General features: G+C 35.9%; 1 protein-coding gene across 2 annotated transcripts in view; it reads right to left on the bottom strand.

Moving 5' to 3' along the window:
* Positions 1–15,714, bottom strand: part of PREX1 (phosphatidylinositol-3,4,5-trisphosphate dependent Rac exchange factor 1) — a 124,713-nt gene that overhangs the window by 59,724 nt on the left and 49,275 nt on the right. For both annotated transcript variants that reach the window (XM_029286219.1, XM_015826438.1), the window contains exons 10-14: positions 15,548–15,648; positions 7,939–8,042; positions 7,050–7,099; positions 5,193–5,268; positions 1,917–1,989 (exon numbers count right to left, since the gene is read on the bottom strand). In XM_029286219.1, coding sequence (XP_029142052.1) covers positions 1,917–1,989; positions 5,193–5,268; positions 7,050–7,099; positions 7,939–8,042; positions 15,548–15,648 — 404 coding nt within the window. The remainder of the gene's footprint in view (positions 1–1,916; positions 1,990–5,192; positions 5,269–7,049; positions 7,100–7,938; positions 8,043–15,547; positions 15,649–15,714) is intronic.

Genomic DNA, 15,714 nt, shown 5'->3' with positions numbered 1-15,714 from the left:
CTGGCAGTTTGACACCCCTGCTATAAGCCAACAAAGGAATTACAGCACTGGATTGTACAGTTAGTGCTCAGGACATGTTAGTGCTCAGGTGGTGAGACATTAACAATAAAAAACAAAGTATATTAAATTATTTTTATGAGGTAAGGATTTTAATTGGAGCTGGATGAGACAAGTATGTAAAATAGGAAGCTAATATGAATTTACTAAATATACAAAAGAAAAAGGAAAAAAACTATTAAACATTATAAATATTAGTTTCTAACTTCCATTTGTTGTATTCTATGTACACTAGAATAGAACAGAATAGATTTTTTTTATTGGCCAAGTGTGATCTCCAATACTTGCAGATTTTTAACTTTTTTATGTGCTTCTGATTTCAATTCTTTTTTTTAAACCCATACTTTGAATATTTATATTTGCCTTGCTGCAAAATATATAACAGGTATGGAGGTTTTCTTGCTTAAATATAAATTTATGTGAGTGTATGTTATTGCTTTTGCCATTAGTGTGTACTCTCAAAGTTAAAGTTCTAGTCTGATATCTTTGGTAAAGTACCTCTTTTCAAATGTGCTAATATTGTCCTTGCAGCCATAAGTGTACGTCTTAATAAATTATTATTATTATTATTATTAAAAAATCATTATTTATTGATTCATTCATTTATTTTATATGGAAAATACATGAACCCCAGTACAAGCTGTTAGCTCAGGGGTCCTCAACCTTGGCAACTTTAAGACTTGTGGACTTCAGCTCCCAGAATTCTTCAGCCAGCAAAGTTGGCTGAGGAATTCTGGGAGCTGAAGTCCACAAGTCTTAAAGTTGCCAAAGTTGAGGACCCCTGTGTTAGCTGTTTCAAAAGTATTTCTTAAACAAAATAATCAACAAATGGACTGACTGCCTTCTTTCCCACCAATTCTCAAATCTTCACAGATTGGACTAGGTTTACATATCACACAAAGCCATACTCTGGTTAACCATCATTTACTTAACCTCAGTTGGTAGGGCTAGAAAAGCACATTAAGTTATAAAATGTGGCTTACATACCACAAAGGCTGGGTTCATGCAATATACATAAAGCTAAAGCTAAATGAATCGTATTACAGTTGAGCTAAAACCTCTCTTCTCTTATTGCTCTCTCCTGTACATAACCCAATTAACCCATTTAATGTGCAAGGATTCTCATTTTCTTTTCTTGTTTCTCTTGCCTCACTTTCTTGCTGATTTGTGACTTGCACACATCCAGATAGACAGACAGAGAGATAGATGGAATAGGGAGTGAGGGGATATATTTCCCATCCTCATTGTTACAATTCCCATCTTCTTTACTGCTGACTCTATGGAATGATACATCTGAACTGTAATTTATTTGCAAATATTTTTCTTACCAGGGAAATCTAGCATTTGAAGACTGATTTTTGAAGAACTGAGGGGTAAAGGTCTTTACCCCTTCCAAACATCTAATTTTAAGAAAGGGATACTTTCCTATCACCAAGAGGATCTAGTGAGATTCTGTGTTGTTTCTGTCTCCTACTTTTGAGTAACTAAACCTTCCCTCACTAGGAGACACGCACTGACTCCGCCAAGTTTAACTATGACTACTTCTGCTTTTCAAATGTAGCTCTTATCTTAAAAAGATTATTTGCCAGAATTTTACTATTTTTACACAGAAGGAAAGCAGCTAAAATAATTGGGCTTGTCTGTTGCCTAACAGTCCACTTTAGTAGCTATTGAAAGGAACTATTCCCACCGCAGTACCTTTAAAATATATTGGGAAAAAGATTGTCATTCCAGGGGATGCAATCCAGAGGGTGCTTGATTTAAAAAAGTCTGTCATAAAATTGATCACATTTGTTGGTTAAAGAAACAAAGTTAAATCTTTGTTAATTGGTTAGGATAAGGAGGAATTAATGGCTTACCATGATGCATAAAACCATTGTTACAAAGCCCAACTCCCAGTGCCACAGCTTCCTCTCTGGTCTGACAGTCTCCCTAGTAACAAGAAAAGATAAATGTTACACCCTGGGCAAATCGTAATTCAAACAATCCTACCACAACTAGATCCCAGTTCCCAAATGAACAGAGCAGAAAGAAACAGTAGAAGTAATTAAAGCAGGACTCCCTTGACTTAAATCCCATTCACTCCTAAATATAGTACCTTTTGTCTTCCTCAAGCTTTGAGAGGACAAAGACCAGAATCTCATAAAGGAGCTGTTTTTAACAGTACACAGTTGCAGCCAGTTGTCTCTACGCAGAAGCTTTCTTTACTAGCAATATAATCAAAGTCATCTATAGCTGGCTTTGATTTATACATACCATAAAATATCAGAATAAAAGGCAGCAGAACCTACTGAAGGAACGTAGTAATAATAATTCCTTACTCAGAGTTCTCAAAGATCAGTTTTAATAGGGTATAAATACAATGAAATATCATGTCTGGGTGCCCCATGAGAAACAGCTGCTTAAAATAATACATACAGCTTCAGTCGTATGATTTCATTGTATTCAGGCTAATATTTCTAGGAATGATGTAATAGGTGTTTTTGGCTGACAAGAAGAAAGCGGAAGAAAAAAAGAAACACATTTATTTTGGTGCCAGATCCCCATTTTATCTGCTCAACCACTTGTGTGGGTGGCCGCTTGGAATGGAACTATATAGGCTCAGCTCCATATGGCAAGCAGCTCACATGAGCCTCTCCAATGAGAGTTGGGCAATTCTAAGTTTATTAGTGTAGTTTCCTCTCTTTAGCAAAAGATAATTCCCACTGGAATACATTTCCCCTCTGTTCCACTTGAACTTAAAGATACTTTCTCATTCCTCAATCATACCAGAAACAATGCTCATAGATACTGCATAGTTGCAGTTCCTGGCCCACTCTAAAATGCACAATTTCTTATTGGAAAACTCAAACTAACATAGATATTCAGTATGTTGCCCTTGGCTTGAAGTCCCTGCCTTCCTTAGATTCCTAAGTCAAACTAATCAATGGTTTGGAGGGAAGGCTTAGTTATGAGTTTTGCAAATTCTTTTCTTTTCATTAGAGAACTTTGCCCGGCAAAGTTAATATAGAAAGGAACAAAGGAGGGAAGATGGATAACTCTCTCGGCTAAGCAAGGGGTTGGAACACACTGCACTTCTGCTCCACTTCCTGGTCTATACATGGACAAATCTCCATGGTTTCCAACTGCAGGATAAATTATGGCCAGGAACTTTCAATAGCAATAAGATAAAGTAGATTCATTTGGCTTAGCAACTCATTCACACCCAGGACAATAAACCAAGCAAGGCAAAGACTGAGTCTTGTGAAAACTACTAAGCAGATCTTTAGTAAGTCTAGAGTACACAATAGTTTTAAGATGACACTATTATATGCACCAAGCCCCTCAATTAGCTCTTATAATTATCAATACTCTTTCTAGCCTTTTTCTTATCTTATGATCTCAGAAAAAGATCTGTAAATTAAGACTTTCATTTTGTCTCATCTTTTGTCTCTAAAGTAGTTTCTTTACCCTATGCCCATTGTTCCCTTTTTCATCCTGCACCAGTATGAAAAGGGAAACAAAGAAACTTGATACTGTCAATCTCTGTTTTTGTCCCTGGGTATTGCATCAAAAATAAGGTACTAATTGGAAATGAATAGCAAAACCTTTCTTGATGAAAGGCAGTCTCCAGCACCAGGTACTTGTAGCAGCTGTGGAAACTAAGAGATGATAGGCCATCAGATCAGGGCCACAAAAATTGGACATCCATTAGATGACAGCAGAGTTGTCTATATCACTTTGCTGTTGAATGGTCATCTGGATTTCTGCAGCTCAAATCTGGTAACTCTAATTCACTGTTTCTCAACTTTGGCAATTTGAAAACATGTGGACTTCAACTGCCAGAATTCCTCAACCAGCATGGAATTCTGGGATTTAAAGTTCATATATCTTCATGTTGCCAAAGTTGAGAAACACTTCTTAAACTTAGGTACAGTTTCAGAAACTGCTTTAACCTGTGACTGGATTGCACAATTTAGACAATATGTATACAGCAGTTTCAAACTATTTTTAATTTAGATCAACCACACACTATCAGTGCAGAATAAGCAAATTCCTTTTTTTAATGGGCAAAGTGTTCAGATCTGGAAGTGCTGATCAACACTATTTCACAACTTTTTAATTGCATCATTATTTATGTGCCCTAACATGCACCTTTCCCATTTTAACATCCTGCCACATGGCTTCTTTGCTTAGAAAGTTATTACAGTGAATTTATAAATGCTACCATCTAATTTTACCCCCAGATGAGTTTTAAACTGATATCTGTTTGACACTGTTCTTAAGCCAGCCTTTGGGAATCTGCTTTGCTTACAAGAAATAGCACATAAAAACAGTGACACAAACATGGCTAATAATGCAACTAGATTCACATATTACCCTTTGCAAATAGCAACATTCAAGTCAAGAATTGACTGAATCTATAACTTCTCAAATGCTCTCCTCATAATTGGAGATATAATACAAATTGAAAAAGAATGGCCATAATAAAATAGGAAGACCACTTCTCGATGTTCAGATAAAGAATTTTGCATACTTGATATCTAAGCATAAATGGAAGCTCTGGTATCCTAACATAGGATTAAATGGGGACAATTTGTTCCAGACCACAAGAAATTGTTCTGCAATAGAAAGCTATTTAAACAGTGTTCTGATAACAGATCTGTCATTTTGCTTTCACAACAGCAGTATCTGGATACCAACAGCTGTATTTGGATTCTTATCTTGCTTATAAGCTTCTCAAAGGCATCTGGTTAGCCAGTGTCAGCACAGGGTATTAATGGACTAGAATCTCAATTTTAAATCTTTTTATTAAAAGTATGGGTTAAGTCGAAGTCAAGTCCATGCAATATCAGTGGAATAATAAGGCACGTGGGGGTTATTTTAGAATTGTTATTTGCCCACCCAGATTAAGCTTCTTTTATGTTATTAAAACATAAAAAGTTAAAATCTGGAGCATTCTTATTTCATCTCCAGTCTGATAAATTCAATATTTACAGATACCAAAGAAGTCCTTCTGGCTGGACTTCAAAGGCTCCAACAGTTTATATTTTAATACTGTGTGGAATAATTCTATGGAATAACATTACAAAATGTGAAAGAGTTGAGGCTGAACCCAAAGAAGAGAAACATCAGTATCTATATGATCTCATTACCTGAGCAATCAACCAATCCACTAGTTTATTTGCTGGGATCACTGATTTGTACGTCTTCAAGTGATAATCTCTATCTCTATATCAGAAAAGAAAATTAGAAGATAGTTAAAAATTATGGTTGGTGAAACATATTTTTAAAACGTCAATGCCACATTTTAACGTGGGAGAGAATTGACAGAAAACCACTTTTCTCTAGACTTTCTGCAGTTTATACTTTAAATATTTGATTGCACGCTGTAAACAGGAGAGGGGATAGCCTAGAATGACAGGAAGAAGAGCTGCTACCAAGGAAACCGTCAGATAAAAAAGGCTTGAACCCAGGACAACAAAGTAAAATAGTGTCTCAGACAAGCTGCTTGCTAATTCACACAAAGATAATGGGAGGGAGGAGGGAAGCACATTTAGATTTGCACATTTCTGTTACTATTGCTGTTACAACTAAAGTAGTTCTGACCCACAGAGCATTGATTTTCAAATCTGGTCTATCTTGAAGGGCTGATGCAGCCTTTTCAAATCTAGTCTCCTCTATATTGTGGGACTGTAATTCCCAGAATTCCATCTGACCATGTTGGCTAGCAATTTTTAAAGTGATACCCATATTACATCTGAAAGCTACTAAATTATAAAATACTACTATTTTATATTATCAATAAATTTAATTATGGCAGCTCTTTTGAAATAGCCAGAGGGAGTCAATTTTGACCTAAAGCTCCTTTAAGAATGTATTTCTCAAACCTTACCATATTTCCCATCAGTCTTATACATATTACCTCTCATTTTATGCATGTTTGTTGTATCTTTATTATGCATCAGCAAAGAGCTATAAATCTCTTTAGGGAACCAATCATACTGGAATTATCCCCAATCATGTTTTACCTTATTTGCCACTTTCCAAAATTTGCAATGATAATTCATGAGTTTTGGTTGTTAATTATCAGATCCACTCGTGGATCTGATTAAACTGATTTATTGCTAATCATGCCTATGTACAGGAATCTTCTCAACTAATGGTTAGCACCTGCTTGAAGTTAGATAATGGTCAATAGAATTCAATTGAAGTTGAACTTAGTTCGCTTGTGGCTACATAAGGATTCTAGGCTGAGCCCCTTTTTAACTCTGTTCACAGGTTCTGCCACTTGTTCTCCTCATTAATGCTGTTGAATCTAATGTCATCAAAATACCACCACTAATTCCATGCATCGGTGTCTGTGTTATTTCTTTGAATAATAGACTATTTCTTTTTGTTTCACTTTCAAATTATTTTTAAATGAATGGCTGAAGCACAAATATAGCCAACACACATATTCATTCACACACTTTAAAGCATCACTTCCCCTTTCTTAGAGTATTGTTGTTCTTTAGGACAGTAGAGTTTTCGATGAAGCATAGCTATGGTTCATGAGATGCTTCTATGCACCAAAATGTACTAATGTGACAAGGAATGATCATTCAAGTTACTGCATTCTAGGAAAATTGAGACGCTAGGGGTCCACTTCAAAAGCTAGAATTCCAATCCCTTTTTTAAACAAACATCATTACTTTATGTTACCAGTGGTTTATTCTGAAACATATAGTAGTCTGTTATTTAACAGACCAATAGTACTCATCCGAAAACTGAAACAGAGAATCATCCAATGATGTTTCAGTATACCAAAACAAGTTATCTTTAGAAGGTTATTCTATAAGAGACAATACAGTAGAACACAGTCACACAGTCTTAGCTAACTGAAAACATAGTTAAGAGGGAAAACAAGTTCTCCCAAATTGAAAACTCTTTATTTCCGGTTCAATAACAAAAGGGATAAAATTCCAAATGAGGTGAGACATAGTATGAAGATCTCATAATAATGAACTTACTTTATCACTGGAGTGTACAGACTGTGCAGACGACAGTAGAGCCTTACACCCTAAAAAGAAAAACAAATGATAAGGTTACAGTCTAAAATACAGGTTAAAATGTTATCTAAAACACATAGTTTTAGATAATAGCAGTAAGAACAGCAGTAAGCCTGAGTAAACCACTGCCTTGCTGAGGGACTTATACTATAATAGTTCACCCTCTGAATTAAAATAAAACAGAAACATTTAAGTAAAAAATGTTTTACTTATTTCACAATTTCCCTAAAATTTCTTGAACTAGAATATTTTAAAGCACCTATTTTGTTTTCACAATTGACACTGAGTTAATTATGTCTAGTCTTCCATTCAACCGTACTTGAATAGACACTGAAACCTATTTGGTTGTAAAACATGCTATTTCCCCATAAATTATAATAATAGTAATAATAAAAAACAAAGTCCTGCAAATAGAAGTAGAATGATTGTAGCAAAAGAAAGCAAAAATAGTACTAATAGTAATAGGCATTTTGAGCACAATTCCAAAAAATCTGGAACACCACTTGAACATCACTCGCATTGACAAAATTGGCATCAGTCAATTGCAAAAGATGTTTAATGCCATCAAACAACATCTGCATATCACAGGTCCTGGGAAAGGACACAATAGGTGGATAAAAATGCTAAATCCAGTTGAAATATCTGGATGACTGTGCAATCAACCATAATAATATCTTACATATTCCATATTTCTACAGAAAATGCAGTTTGAAAGTGTTGGTGTAGGCATAAGGAAAATTATTCTTTACAATATATTGGATAAAGAAAATGTTATCAACAATGTAAAATAAGTTCTAGACTAAGCTAAAACATACTTTTTCCACAGTTTTAGCAGCAAAATCAAAAATACCTTAGACATGATGTCTTCTAATTCACTCCGTGGCTTATATGTCCCATCATCATAACGAAATCTGTACATCACCTGTTCGTTTTTGAAGTGGTGCTTATCTGAAACTGAACCACCAAGAGTAATAAACAACTTTATTTTCCATTCTCCAGCATGAAGTCTTCCAAACCCATAATTTGTTGAACAAGGTTTGGTTGCTATAAAATAATACAGGGAGTTCTCAGTTTACAATGGTAATAGGGACTGGAATTTCCATCACTAAGTGATGTGGTCATAACATGTGACACTACATAACCATTCTGCTTAGCAGTGGCAGTACCTGGAGTCCCTGTTTACTGTTGTTAAGTGAGCACTGTATGAGTAATTAAGCAAGGACCTCACAGGATTGCAACTTTTGACTTTCTGCCAGCTTCCTCATTGACTTTGCTTGTGGGAAACTAGCAACAAAGATCACAAATCACTGCAACAGTCAGAAATCCAGGCTTGTTGTCAAGTGCCTACATGATAATCACATGACAGTGGGGAATTGTGCTGACTAGAACTTTAAGGACTGGTCATAACTACCACTCATTCAATGACATCATAAGTTTGATGGGACGTTGAATGGGTGATCGTTAAATGAGGACCACCTATGCACAAAGACAAAAGAGTGTATTAAATGATAGTTGTTTCTTAGCAAAACATATTTCTGCTTGCACAGATCATTACATCTACACCCACTATAACTGTTCACATTTTGGGGAATAGTACTAGAAGTATATTTGCAAAATTTTCTGTAGCCAAGATAAAAGTAATATTATTAGTAATTTATATTTAAAATAATAATAAAATTGCTCTCCATTCATGTATTTAACAATTTACATTTCTGCTTTTTTTTCTCATATTACATGTTACAATTAATAATAATACAAAAATGCAACTGGAGACCACATCCAAAGTTGTATAGATGTAAAAAGTAAGGAGGTTGACCTTGATGGAAATATGGAGGAATCATTTCTTGGGCAAAAGGGACTGGAATATTTTTAAAATCCAGATCAAGATAAACTAAGTTACCAGGCAGATGCCTCCCTAATTCACTGAAGTATAACAAGGAGGAGGAGATATAGCATTGCCAGAGCTGCAAGATTCTGTTATAGTTAATCTCAATAAAAGCAGTTTTAGCCTTCATGAGGAGTTGATTTCCTGTTCTGATCTACTTAGTGGGCTTGACACTAGATTGCCCTGGGGGATCAGACAGTGTACTTTGCATTAAGGTAAAGCCATTACTGGATATAATCCAATAACTAATAGGAATGGGATCACAGCTTAGTGGTAAAGCATACAGTTTATGTGTGAAAGGATTCAGATCAAACTCTGCAATTTTCACTTAGAAAACAATCGGAGATATAAAGTATGAGGAAGACTTTGCCATGGAAATCTACAAGAGAGGGAAAGCAGAGGCAAATGACAACATTCATATGATAATGCAATCATGCAAATGCTGTGAGTTATGCTTGTATTGTAATGGTGGTTGAATATACTGAAATTTTGCTTCGTTGCTATTTGCTGCAGAAGTCAATGGATCTTTCATTGCTGGGAACCCTGGAGAGCTCCCATCAAAAAATACCAGCCTACACGGACAAATAATAGCTTCCTGCAATATTGCAGTATCTTTCAGGCTCTTAAAAATGGCATTGAATTAGCTTGAGAGGTGCATTTCCAAGAAGGGCTGAAAGAGATCATCAGTTAAATAGTTCATTATTATGACAATTACATATAATATGAAGATGTGTTGTATCAGAGAAACAACTTTGTTAATATTGTCATGCCAAGTGTCTGCTGTAGCAGAAGATTATTCAGCAGTATATCTTTATGTAATTACATAATTACAGCTAGAACAAGTCTTTTTTTCCTATTACATTGCCTAAAAGAAAGGCTAGATTCTAATTATTTTCTCTGCTCAATATTTCATCAGAGCATACTTGAAAATTGACTACACTGAATACTCAAGAACTGATGCTGTCTGTTCCAGGACTAAACAAATGGAACTTCTCCAAGATTTCAATTTATGAAAGCATCTTCTACTATTGTCTACTGACACTGTTAGAAAAAGGAATTCTGATGTACTAATTCAAAGAGATTATCAAAAAAATATCAGTCAAATTTAATAGAAGAACTCCCCCATTAAAATTCATTTCAGGGAGTTTGCATAGCAATTAAAACAACTCAAATTCCTGAGGAAGAAAATGCCTCATTACTCTGAAGTTAATTTTCCAGCTTTGAACACCTGAAGGATGCAGCAGGAACTGCTTAAATAAGAAACTGATACTGTTATTGGGAAGCAGCAGGAGAAAAACAAATTCTGGGACTCATTGTTGAAGGAGAATATCCTCCCATCCAACAAACCGCTGGAGAGTTATTCCACACACTGGAAACAGGTCTTGATTATGCTACCCATGGGCATTCTGAGAGGAAAAACAAATTATGGCTCTGTGAACAAATGCATCTGTTCAACATATTCATTTGATCAATGACACATCTTGATATGTATGTAAACATCTGCTTCTTAGATCTAAAAATGTGCAACCCGCAATATGTAAGCAATTTATTACAATAGTTGATCAGCACAGGAAACAAAGGAAAAAAACTGGTAAGGTTTGAAGCCTTAGGTATATTTTATTTATTTTATTTTATTTTTTTATTTAGAAATTCTAAATAATTCTAAATAAATATAGTATCATTTTAGCTTTGCTAAATGATGCACTCTATGCAAAAACATAACGTATGAAGGGATCAGTGAGGCTGGGGTTTTTTTTAGATCCCTGTGTCAAAATATGTGAGTACGTTGTAAAAAAAAGACTTTGATCAATCCACCTAAGCTTTGCGCATACTAAATTAGACTGAAGTCATCTTGGAAGATGCACTGTTAAATTTCAGCATAGTTATCAACATTTTGTCCCAAGCACAAACACTGCTGGTCCCTCAGTTTGCCACATGCTTATCCACTGGTTAAAGGTTAGCACTTGTAAAGTAAATGTTTGATTCAATGTCACAAACTAGACTTCAAGAGATTATCACAATTGCTTATCAGGAAATAGCTTTACTGCATTTCTTCAGAATAGATATATACAGGACTAAATATTTACAGTAGTCTGCAATCTTTTGTCCCCATTTTTGTCATAAACTCCACGAGACACAATGGAATTTGCTATGAAGAATATGCATAAAGAACTGCACTGCCAAATGCTTTTCTTCTATTTTACAATCTACAAGAGAGGTTTACCTAACATTTACCTTAAATTACAGAGAAGTATTAAAAATAATATTTTATTTATCATATTTAGAGACTGCCCATCTCCCTCACAGAGCTACTCTGAACAGAATTGGTATTGAAACTTCAATACCATCCACAACAATATACATTTCTAACTTTAAGAGCCACTAAATAGTGAATCATCTTGGACTTCCAGTTTTGCGCAGTAGTGACCAGTCGCAGGCTTGCAGATTCTACGCACTCCCACGGCTAATTTCGCCCTGCCTGGGGATCCTATATGGGTCTAAGTCGCCCTGGAGAGGCGACGAAGAAAGAAGGGTGCTCCAGCGATTCTGGAACAGCAGCGGCCCTTCTGTTCGACTTGAGGAAAGCCTTCTAACCCGACAGGAGAAAGGTTGGCCTTATTGCATTGACCAGCCCAAGCTACTAGCAACTGAAGTCCAAAAGCACTAACCAGCACAACTGTGAACAGCGTGCTTGAAACTGGGTGAGGAATTCGATCTTCTCTTTTCTATTCTACATTAATTTCCTGGAAAAGATCCCCAAGAAGCAAAATACCTCTGAAAGTGAAGGAGGGGGATTTCCGCCCCACCCTAATGGAAGCGGCGAATTAATCTTTTTATGGAGGATCAAAATATATGGAAGTGAAATAAATATAAAACTTGAAATTTAAAACTTAAATCTGGATAAATCTAAAATTGTTTGAATGGTTAAGACTCTTATTTTAAAGATAATTGTTTATTTTGGAAATTGAAAAACAAATAGTTGCTGATACCTAGTGGTAGATGAAGACTATAACAGCTATGACTTTAATATAAGACTTGGCAAAACCTGGAAAAAGCTAATCTGTGTTTGTGACCTTCAAAGTTTTAACAACAAAGAACAGCTGTGACCAAAAAAAAGACAATAATCTGGGCTATAGACAAAGAGAGAATTATAAATTTCAGGAAAAAAAACTTTTTTGAACTATTTGGATTACAAATATCTATTTAATTGGGACTCTAAAACTATTTGCAGAGAAAAGAAAGGAAGAGAAAAACTCAAATTCTTGGCCATCATGGATCAGAGACATGTAGAAAGAACATATCAATAAAACATAAATACTTCACAGGAGGAGATATATAGTATACTGCAACTAATTCAAACAACAATGACTTTAAACCACAAAGAAATCCAAAATAACTTTGAAAATATAAATCAATCTATTTCTAAGTTAACTCTACAACAAAAAAATTCCCAGAAAACAACAACAGAGATAAAATAGATAAATGGATATAGAATTGAGAATAGAGACTTAAAGATGGAACTTAACAAAACAAGGAAACATGATTTAATCCTAGTGGAAAAAAATTCACAAGAATTGGAAAAAGCAACTTATCCCTTAAGACTACAAAATAAATCTGAGGACAAGAAAACAGATTGTATAAAATGGACTGTAGAGATGTCAGGAACATCGGAGAGAAAGGAAATGATAAGAGAAGCAGAGAGAAAGAAAAAGATTTTCAACAAACATGGAAAGGCAGAAGCCCCATACAAAGACACTTCACCCGATTTACTTTTTATATCTACAGCAACATTTACGAACATACGAAAAAACTTTTTGATTCAGCAAAATACATTGATTAAGAAAGATACTGGGCAAAGGAAAAAGACTAAAGTGGAAACCAAGTAAATAGATGATGGGAGTTACCAGAGAGAATACTTAAAAAAGAAACATTTGTTTGAATATGGTTAAAGAAATAGAAACGTTTTGGAATATATATGTCATTCTAAGAGGGATGAATTCCCTAAATAATATAGTATGCTTTTTTCCCTTTTTTGTTTTCTTTCTTGATATGAATAATATAAAAAAGTTGAAATGACCTAGAAATGTTTTAGATACATAAATGTGATTGAATTTAAGAAAATTATAATGGATAAAAATGTTTTGAATAAGAGTTAAAGGACTAGATGACTAGATGTATTAAATGGAATGTTTAAAGATTAAACATATTTTTAATTATGGTTAAAAAGAATAAGACACTTAGGAAATAAATATATATTAGCTTAGGAGGGATATATATTTTAAGTAGTATGTTATTTTTTATGTTTCTTTACTCTTGCTCTCCTTTCTTTTTTTTTTTTCATTGTTTTATCTATTCCTTAAGAAATGTAAAAGTGTGAGATGGTTCATATGGAGAAATAGAGATAAATTTTTAAATGTAATTAATTTTTGAGAAAATCTTAACCAGTAAGAATACCTAGAATTTGGTGGGAGAAACAAATTAAAAAAAAGGACTGTAACAGGATCTATGATAAGGCAACCTGAATGATTGGATAGAAAAGAAATATTATATTGATGTGATTATTATTTTTAGGAATATTGGGAAAATATATATTTAATTGTTATCTATCAAAACAATAAGAATTATACTAACTCAATGTTTGCAAAAGAGGATATTTTGGGAAAAGAGGAAATCAACTAAAACCATTATGTGGATTATGGATTATAGAAATTTTATTTATTTATTTTATTTATTTATTTTTCAAATTTATATCCCGCCCTTCTCCTTACGGACTCAGGGTGGCTAACAACCGGATAAAAAATACAAATATCAGACTACAAATTTAAAAGTTAATTAAAAGGCAAATATTAATAATTGGTCTAATTAAAATTATAATTAAAACCCCCTCTAAAAATTTTCCCCTAGGCCAGTCCCGCAAGCTGGAATAACCATGTCTTAAGGGCGCGGCGGAAGGAAGGGAGATCAGGGATCACCCTGATCTCTGGGGGTAGTTCATTCCAGAGGGTGGGAGCTCCCAAAGAGAAGGCCCTCCCCCTTGGGGTCGCCAGCCGGCACTGTCTGGCCAACGGCACCCTGAGGAGACCCACTCTGTGGGAGCGTACAGGTCGATGGGGGGTAATCTGCGGCAGGAGGCGGTCTCAAAGATATCCAGGTCCGATGCCATGGAGCACTTTAAAGATGATGGTCAGCACCTTGAAGCGCACCCGGAAGGCCACCGGCAGCCAATACAGCTCGCGCAGCAGCGGTGTTACATGGGAGCGACGAGTCCCTCCCAACACCGCCCGCGCGGCCGCATTTTGGACTAGCTGGAGCCTCCGGGTGCTCCTCAAGGGGAGCCCCATGTAGAGAGCGTTGCAGTAGTCCAGGCGGGAGGTGACCAGGGCATGAGTGACTGTGCGCAAGGCATCCCGGTCCAGAAAAGGTCGCAACTGGTGTATCAGAACCACCGCATAACAGTGCCTCCCACTCCCAACCCATCCAAACGCCGCAGCATGATACTGTGGTCCACGGTATCAAAAGCTGCTGAGAGGTCCAAAAGAACTAGGACAGAGGAATAACCCCTGTCCCGGGCCCTCCAGAGATCATTCACCAACGTGACCAATGCCGTTTCCGTGCTGTATCCCGGCCTGAAGCCCGACTGAAGAGGGTCCAGATAGACTGTTTCCTCCAGGTGCCGAGGGAATTGCTGTGCAACCACACTCTCAACAACCTTCGCCATAAAGCGAAGGTTGGAGACTGGACGATAGTTAGCCAATACATCTGGATCCAGGGAAGGCTTCTTCAGGAGGGGCCTCACCACCGCCTCCTTTAGGACCGCGGGGAAGGCACCCTCCCGTAAAGAAGCGTTTATAATTCCCTGGAGCCAGGCTCGTGTACCCTCCCGAGCTGCCAATACCAGCCAGGAGGGACACGGATCCAGTAAACATGTGGTTGCATTCAGCCTCCCCAGGATCCTGTCCACATCCTCGGGAGCCACAGAGTCAAACTCCTCCCATATAATCGTCTCAAGACCTGCTCCCTCCACCTCAATTGTTGTTGATTGTTTTACAAATGTAACCCAGACAACAGACTGTTCTCCAATTATTAAATGATTTATGTTTAAAAAAATCAATAAAATATATTACAAAAAAAAATAGTGAATCATCTTTGTTTTGCAAATTCATCTTGGTTTCCAGCTTAGAAACATAGAGATGAGTCTTATAATATGATGGCTCTCATCACTGGAATTTACTTCACCATTGTGGCATACTGGCTCTGACCCCAGTTTATTTTAGGAACTCTTTCAAATTTACATATATTTATGTTAGCCATTAAATTCCACTAATATTTGTTTTTTTAATGTATGGGAGGTTTATTTCACAATATTTATAGCATTATATCATTTCTGTAAACTATATGAGAAGCAGTCTATAAATATGCTAAAATAAGTTCCTCCAGTTAGAGAACCTCCCAAAGTTCTGACTGAAAGATTGGCTTTTGTACACATTTGGCTTCTTTTATGCTTCTTTTAACTTTATTACATCTGATAGAGTTAATATTAATGGAAGTTAATGCTACAATACAAAACACTCACCATGATGGATGATGCCATTCTCCAACAGAGCTTGTCCCAGATTGACCCCTTCTTCTGGTTTGCTTATCTCCCCAATTTCTTTCAACCAAGAAACAAACTCACTGGAAAGAAAGAGATGAAGTTTAACAAATGAAATTAGTTTCCTATTTCCTTTAGGCAAAAAAATA

This window comes from Protobothrops mucrosquamatus, unplaced genomic scaffold, assembly GCF_001527695.2.
Source record: "Protobothrops mucrosquamatus isolate PMUCROS unplaced genomic scaffold, P.Mucros_1.0 scaffold3141, whole genome shotgun sequence".
NCBI classification, from domain to species: domain Eukaryota; kingdom Metazoa; phylum Chordata; class Lepidosauria; order Squamata; family Viperidae; genus Protobothrops; species Protobothrops mucrosquamatus.
Note: the sequence above shows the minus strand (reverse complement) of the source record. Positions and strands in the feature narration are given on the sequence as shown.